The sequence below is a fragment of the Clytia hemisphaerica genome, unplaced genomic scaffold (assembly GCF_902728285.1).
Source record: "Clytia hemisphaerica strain Z4C2 unplaced genomic scaffold, Clytia hemisphaerica genome assembly, whole genome shotgun sequence".
Classification (NCBI taxonomy): domain Eukaryota; kingdom Metazoa; phylum Cnidaria; class Hydrozoa; order Leptothecata; family Clytiidae; genus Clytia; species Clytia hemisphaerica.
Window position 1 is genome coordinate 864287 of NW_027103573.1, and position 8246 is coordinate 872532.

An 8246-nucleotide genomic window follows, 5' to 3' on the forward strand; every position below is an offset into this window, starting at 1 on the left:
AATTGAAAAAAGCCTCAATTCTGAAGACTGGGAAGGTGAGGAAGACGAATATTATCTTAGAAAAGCACTTTTCAAAGATAGCAATGTTTCAATTGAGAGAAGTTATTATGATCGCTTGTCTGGTGAAGATTGTGTGTAGAAGCGACAGATTGGGAATATGACGAGATTTCTAGTGACAAAGATTAAAAGTTGATGCAAGTTGGACTCAAAAAATATATAATAAATGTATAAGTTTGGTCAGATCGAAATTGCAAGCAAAGAATTTAACAGCGAATATAAATTGACTAACATTGTAGATTTGGAAAAGATTCGAGTCAGTGAGGGAGTTGTTGCGAATAAGCATGATACTCGATACACTATTGGTTATGAAGTAGAGTTAGGCCAGATTGTGCCGCTATATATCAAAACTCCAAAAGATTGTGTTTTCATCAGGAGTTTCACAATATAATGAAAGTTCTCCGTGGAAGATGGGATTTAATGTTGGTGAAGATGAAGTTTGGACTCAACAATATGAAGCTGTTTTGAAGAAAATTGAAGACCTCTTAGGTAAAAATTTGGAGGGGGAACCGTTAAACAATGGCAAGTATATCAATCCAAAGCTTATCACTTGGGATGGTGAAATTAGAACGAGATTTAAGGGAAACCCATGGGAAAAACCTAGCAACATCGGGTCTTGTTTTGCGACTGGAATTTTGAAGGTAGGGAGCGTTTATAGACAGGGATCAAATTATCACTTGCAGGTCTTTTTGAAGGAGTGTAAATATACGAAGAGAGACCCTAGCTTTGAGAGTCAGCTGAGCGATGACGAGGAAGACAGTGGTTATGATATGGTATTATAAGTTATGAAAGTTGTTTAACTGTGTCATAAAAATAAATGACACAGTTAAAAGGAGTTGCGACAACAAGCGAAGACGCAGGGTATAAAAAGGTATTCCGTGATGAATAAGGATGATCTTATTTTAGCACTGCAAGGTAAGCCAGTACCGAAAAAGCTGCGCAAGAACCAGGTAAGTGTTGGAACGCAGACAGATTTTGAAGTGTGTGATAAGTGTAGCTTGCAAAGGTTTGTCACGCATTTGAAATTTAAAGCTGATCGCCTGCGGCTTGGCTATGAGCATGCAGAAATGGGTAAAATTGTATATGAAGATGATTTGGAGATTGATGAGAAAACTGGCGAAGTTTGTGGCTATGAAGTTGATTATGTGAGATATTAGCATGTAATTTGTAAGGAATCACACCTTTACAAATCACTATATTTTGGCGGCAGATCAAAGCTTACATGGCATTGGCAGTTGGGATATCTGAAGTAGCAGCGATTTTGCGTAAAAAATCTTGCTTTCCTTCTTCTCGACCTTGAGCTAAGATAGCTTCGCGCTGCTCTGCAGTGATGGCATCAGCTACCTTTTTGGATTTGGTTTGTATTTGTTCTTTCATGACGCGATAGTGTTCGACCTCTTTTAAGATGAAATGGTACTCTTCGTGGGAAATGTGTGCGTTTTTAATTGCCTTTGAAACTAGGTTTGAAATTGAATCCAGTTTAGATTCTGCCAAGGTCTTGATTTTGTCGTGTTTTTTAGTCTTAGATTCAAAAACCTTTTGAGTTTTGTGTATGACTCCAGAACCTAAACCGAGCAAAAGTCCAGCTGAAGCAAGAACGATGCTTATAGGAGCTCCAACTCCTGTTGTTAAGGTCGCGACAGAAGCAACTTCTAAAATTGTAATAGCAGTGATTAGAGAAGTATCACTGATCGTCGAAGCAATCGCTCGTCGTTTGAACTGTTTTGCAAGCTTACCTCTTTTTTCTGCCTCATCTTGTAAGAATTTTTCAGCCTCTTCGATTTTTTTGAGGCGATAATTTTGACTTTGTTGTGGCCCTTCATCAGTGGGTGCACTTGCGATATCAGGGTAAATTTTCTCGGGATAAACGCTCATGGTTTATTTTAAGCCTGCAGAAAAACTTTTTTGTAATTAAATTGTTGCCGTGTTTATCTTGAACGCGGAAATTGAGGCGATTTGTAAAGTTGTTGCTAAACGTTAAAGTAGCCGGTTGTGTGAGTGTAGCTGTAAGAGAACCATCCATACCAGCTGTGACGGGCATTGCAACAATGGCGTTGGTTTTTTGGTTGTTTATGATGGTTTTTTTATCGCATTCATCACATGTGAAGACAATGGTGGAGGCGTTTGAGAAACAAAACGAGATTGAGGATTTATCGATAGGATTACCAGTCATGATGCCATATTTGTCTGCCTGAACACCGTTTAGTTTAAAGAGGGTGACGAGCTCGTCTGATAGCTTTATGTTGTGTGGCCTTAGAAAGGCTATCATTCCTGTTGATAATTTTGATTTTTCAGTTTTAGGTGGAGGTAAAACTTGCCAAGTGACTCTCCCGTTTTTGTGATCAAGTTTTACGATTTGTTCATCGTTTTGATTGAGAGCATTATTGATGTCTTGAGCGAGAACGTCAAAGGTGTAATTTTTATTCATTATTACTTGGAGAGCATAGTTATCAGAGGCTATTTGGTAAGTTAGAATGGTTGTGAATTTTGGGTGAGTCCAGCCTGGCCAAAGCTTTAGCTCTTGAAGGTCTATTTCTCCCATTAGGGAGGTTCTCAATTTTTATGGGATCTAATTTTGTTAATATGACTTGCATCGCCTTTCTTTTAAATAAATGAATTTTCAATACAATTCAAAAGCACACTATGCTCAGTCAGGAGGATTTAAGGAGAAAATAACAGGACAAGACTTGTCAGAGCTACGTATTGTTGTGCAAGATGACAATCAGATTTCAACAGGGTTCGACATCAAACTGGAAGGATCGCTTTTTGCTGCGAGCACATATCGGTATTACGGTCATGGAGATTTTTACGATGCAGGAGGTTTTCAGAGCGCAAGGAGCGCCTATAACATGCAGCACGACCCTCTAAAGCTTTGGGATACGCAGCTGAACTTTGCTGTTCATTGCGCTACATCGGCTCTCGGAGTGTCTGTGAAGCACCTCAACGCTAAGCAGCCCCTCGTCAGAGCTCTTTATCGATTCCATGCCTATTATCATGTTAGAAGGATCTTGAGGCGGATATTGGCTCCGCTGCCAAACGAGGAGAATTTTGATAAATATAATAATAACTGTTCGAAAGAGCAGGCTTTTATAATCGCTGACGAGTATGGGACGTCGAGAAACTTTCACATCTATGCAGGTCGTTATTACCAGTGGCAAGATTCACACGCGTCACCTTTTAAGTGGATCATGCCTGACTCACACGGATTCACCAAAGCTGGCTTGGAAAAGATTAGCGAGAGCATCCGAGCTTACACTTACCTCGTGTTGACCTCGCAAGCTGGGGCGCGACATGGCATACTCGGAAATGACGCTGAGGCAATAGTAGCTCAGCGATTGTTTCACGATAACTTATCAGACGTCATTAACAAGGCAGTATCGTTGCAAGACGACGTCTCGAGATATCAAAACACGTTGAAATATGCGCGATCAAGCTTGGACTATAGCGTTGGCAAAGGTCTTTATATGTTGCCGTCAGATATGCTGTTGAAACCACTTAACCAAGTCATCATCGACGGTTACAACGACAAGATTGTGATAAACAAGTCTGGGTTTAACTTGGGAAAGGCTATATTACCAAAACCGTCTTTGGTGTTTTTGAAAAAGACACCGCAGAGTTCAGTCACAAAAAGTCATCTAGCGGATCGCCTACCCATAGGGCGCACCAAAGGTGTAGCGGCTCAGCATGATCCGGTAGGGCACAATCGCCTGGCGGCTCAGCATGAGCAGGTGCAGCATGTGCAGCAGGTGCACCAGGTGCAGAGTAAACATGTCAAAAGGGTTCATACTCTTGATGATCACGAGGATGAAAAAACAGCCATCATTTTAGGAATTAGTGTTTTAACGCTTTTTTGGTGGTGGGTATAATAAGCGATAGCCTATTAACGTTGCGATAGAGGTAAGGAACAGCCATACGTGCTGACTTGCAGCAACGACAGCTTTTTTTGAGAAAGTTTAAGATGCCAGCGATGATCGATCCGATGATCCCTGGAATGGCAGCTGCCGCTTTTGCTGCGAGTCTACCTAGGACTCTGGCCAGAGCTTTTAACTTGTTTTTGACCCACTCTTTGATTGTGTTTGGATTTTTGGAAGGAGTTGAAGGTTTTCCTGCACTACCACTTCCTGCTAAAGAGGTGATAATAGTTGAAATAAGCAATCCAACAGCAGTTAGTACGGCTGTTATGGTTAATCCATGTTCTCTAAAAACGAGCTTGACTTTTTCTCGCAGGCTCAGATCATCTTCACAGAGTTCATAGAGAGTGTCTCGAATACGAGCAATTTGACTCGTGAGTTCTTTTCTATTTTGAGAAGCAATTTCAAGCCTGATTTTACGCTCTTGCTGAAGATCTTTGAGTCGATCTTGGATTTTTTTTCGGTGATCTTCGAGAGTTGCATCTTCATCGATGTCTTTTAGCTTCTTTTGTTCTCGCTCAATGTGTTTGTCAATTTCGGAGAGCTTTGAGGTGTTGTTTAAAAGCTCCCCTTTCATTCTGGTGAGAGCGTTGTCGATGCCGTCAAACTCTCTCGTGTCTAGGTCGGTGTTGGTTGCAACTGAAACTACTTCTCTGAGGACTTCTTCAAGCCTTTGTGGTGTGAGATCTTCCATTTCAATTTCTGTAGGTAGTTTTTTAAGCATTGATTTAAATCGACTTTTAGCTGCTTTAGATGTTTCAATTCCGAGGAGCCTTTGAGCGAGGTGGGCACCGAGACGACTTCGAAGTGTGCTTTCGGCTAGAAACTCTCCGTTAGACTTTGTCACGTTTGTGTATTCTCCAGGCGATTTTTCATACTGTAGAACGTCGTTGACAAGTCGAAATTTAGATCTTTCTTCGGAAGATATTTCGACTTGAAATACGCGCTCTAAGGCATTGACTCGCTTTTCTTTTTCATCGAGATGTTTTTCACGCAAGCGGAGTTCTGCTTGCGTAGCTTCGTTTTGTATTATTATATCATCGTGTTTTGCAAAACTAGTCTCATTGACTATGTTGTCATCGTATACATCGTCAAAATTATCTTCTCTATGAAGAAGAGGAATTTGTTCTTCATCTATGAAATCTGGTTCAATCATTTCTTTTATAAAATAAATGGTAGATATTGATCCTTACAGAAACAGGAGAGTTATAAAAGCTGGTCGGGCACACCGACCGACAACATGTGGTTGTTACTCACAATCCAAGCTCTATTGAACCGGGACAAACACTTCAAGTTAGATTTCCTAACCTGGGAGAACACGATGTTGTTGTGCCTGGTAGCTTTTTTATTAGTTTTGCACTGAACCTCAAGGGTGATAAAGACAAGGCGAGGAGCGTTGTGCCAAACGTCGGAAGAAAAATCATCAAAACGTTCAAGATTTACTTCGAGGGAAACGAAGTGCTCTCGATCAACAACTATGACGAGATCATGACGTATAAAGACTTTTGGTTGTCAAAAAAAGACAAATCAAGACGAATTTTTCAAGGCATTCATACAGAAAATGGTCTCAAATTAAGGGTAGATTCAAAAGCGGCAACCGGAACGTCTGAAGAAACGGCGGCGATTGCTAAAACATATGAAAATCGCTTTAGAATCCCCATAGACTTTGAGCTGCTCAATGACATCGGACCTTATCATCAGGCGTCGCTTGCCGACAAGCTTGAAATCAAGCTGACCTTCAACGATAAAAAGGCAATCATTTTAGGTAGCACTTCAACTTTGGCAGCAGCAACAGATGCTGACTACGACTACTCGGTGACTGACATTCGCACAGAGTGGGATCAGGTGACATCTTCAAGCCTGGCTAGTTCAATGAAAAACGTCTACCAAAGGCTAGCTTTGCCCTTTACACGAGTCTTTGAACATCGGTTCATGTCAATCAACAAGTCTGACACTGTCGTAAACTTAGCGGTTAATGCTCCATCCAAGAGCATGTCTCATATTCTGATTCTAGCTATAGATCCCGATGACAGAAAACAGTTTGCTCACACAGAGAAGTTTAAGAACCTCGACATCACCAAGGTTAGCATCGGAATTGAAGGTGTAGAAAAAGTCAATGCTTTATATGCTTCGGGTATGCAGAAAGAAAACACTTTTGATCAAATACTAAAATTGTTTAATGAAAACGGTGTATCTTTAGGCGATTTTCTAACTGAAAAATATGCTCTTTGTCTCGACTTGAGACCTAGCACAGATGCCACTCAACACGGCAACGGAGCTAATTTACAAAACTTATCTGAAGGTGTCACTTTGGGAATACATCGAGTAGCCGGAACTGGGAATGGTAAGTTGAACCTTCACATTTTTGTATTTCAAGATGCTCAATTGAACATTTCAAATGGAAGATTTCACAGTGTCGAGGCCTAAGTAAACCAAGTAGTTTCGTGTATCAAGGATACACAAAATAAATGAGTTATGTAAAACAACCTCACACTGCAATTTTCTCAGGTCCCACAAGCTGTGGTAAGACGCAAAAAGTTCTCGATTTGATCGAAAAAGAATATAAACATCACTTTGAAAACATTGTAATTTTATGCCCTACTTTACGATGGAACAAGACTTATCTCGAAAGATCTTGGATCTGGAAAGATGGCTACATTTTTGTATTTGAGCCTAAGAAAAATCTCTTCGAGCTCATTGAAAAACTTTCAGAGCTGTTTTCAGGTGAAGAGACTTTGTTTATCGTTGATGACATGATATCAGATGAAACCTTGGATAAAAAGCGTCAACCGTTACTTGAGTTGGCTATTTCTGGACGGCATCGTCAGCACAGTTTGTGGCTTTTAACTCAATCTTACACAGCAGTTCCAAAAAATCTTAGACGACAGAAAAAACAGCTATTCACCTGGTATCCATCGGAAAAATCTGACTTAAAGATAATTGACGAAGAGACAAATCTGATAAACTCTGAAGAACTCGCTAAAATTAAAGAGCAGCTCAAACGTGAGAAACACGCTTGCCTCTACGTTCGACTAGAACATCCAAGAATGTTTAAAGTTCTCTAAATAAAGATGAGCGAACAAGTCGTGAAAACTAAGAATGACGGTCGAGTTGCAGCAGGCAAGAGACTTGCTGAGTGGAACCGCAAAAACAAGGAAGACTTGCTTAAGAACAAGAATCAGGTGAATTCAAGTGCAGCCGCAGGTACTAATGAAGTGAGTCCAAGTACCTCTTCAAGTACCTCTTCAAGTACTTTTTCAAGTTCTAGCGTCTATGGTATAGGTGCAGCTGTCGCATTAGCGGGAATCGCAGTAGTTTTTCTCTGGAAACGCAACACTTCAAATCCAACGCCACAACCTGTTGCAAAACCAGAAAATGACATTTTTCGCATGAACTAAAATATATAATAAAGATGTCTACAATCGATAAGAAAGAATTAATTCATTCGTTTGAAGATTTAAGGACGTTAGGCCTAATGGGGTGGGGTTACATGATGGGAGGTAATTTGCAAACCATTCAAAAATTTAACTGCAATTCAAAACATATAATGCAATGCAGATTGATCTATAATATAATTTGCTGATGATTGCTTTTTTTGCAAAAAAAAAAAAATGGCTTCAAATGGCTAATAAATAAATGGCAAGCAGGGGCACTGCAGCAGCAGGGGCACTAGGCTCAACGGCTACAAGTTTAGCAGTTTCGCAACTAGCTAGCGTTCTCTGGAACAAACTTTATTTTTGGACAACTCGGAGATCATGGCAAAGCAGAGATGAAACGTCACAATCTTGCTATGGAAAAACTAAGCAAAGCAAGAGATGAATATGCACACTCACGTCAGCAAAGGTTAGATTATATCATCAACAAAACTCTTCGTGATCAACGTCATGCCAAACAAACTTTCACTGATCTCGGGGCTGCAATGCAAAGATATCATGAAGTGACTGGAAATCACTTTACTCCTTTGAAAGAGCCAAAATTAAGTGATTTTTACAATCCGTCAAGACAGCAAAAAGATTCAGAAATTGCGCTAGTTATCGGTGGAATGACTTTAGTTGGGATTTTTGCTTATAAATATTCGTAAAGTTACAGTTTAAGTAAGTCTGCGGGCTTACTTAAATCTTAACATTGATTTTTATATCAAAAGCTGTCTCAAATATTTCTCGCCCTTCTTCGTCTAAATTAAAGTGGTTTCTGTAAAAATCTTGGATTGCATCCTCTTTAAAGCGGCACCACCAATGCACAAACTCACTTTATCGCTTGCGGCTCTGCTAAGAGCAC

At 40.2% G+C, this 8246-nt stretch overlaps 1 protein-coding gene across 1 annotated transcript; it reads right to left on the reverse strand.

Moving 5' to 3' along the window:
- Positions 1-3937: 3937 nt before the first annotated feature.
- Positions 3938-5124, reverse strand: LOC136801103 (synaptonemal complex protein 1-like). Its single transcript, XM_067057726.1, has 2 exons — positions 4087-5124; positions 3938-3994 (listed from the first exon to the last, which is right to left on the reverse strand). The coding sequence occupies exons 1-2, from the start codon at positions 5122-5124 to the stop codon at positions 3938-3940; spliced, it is 1095 nt and encodes a 364-aa protein (XP_066913827.1).
- Positions 5125-8246: the final 3122 nt, after the last annotated feature.

Bases quoted from the DNA above. Each gene is read 5' to 3' on its own strand.
- LOC136801103 (XM_067057726.1), bottom strand. From the start codon at position 5,124: ATGATTGAACCAGATTTCATAGATGAAGAACAAATTCCTCTTCTTCAT. The intron at 3,995-4,086 runs GTCCTAGGTAGA...TCTCAAAAAAAG, and splicing joins AGTTAAAAGCTCTGGCCAGA to CTGTCGTTGCTGCAAGTCAG.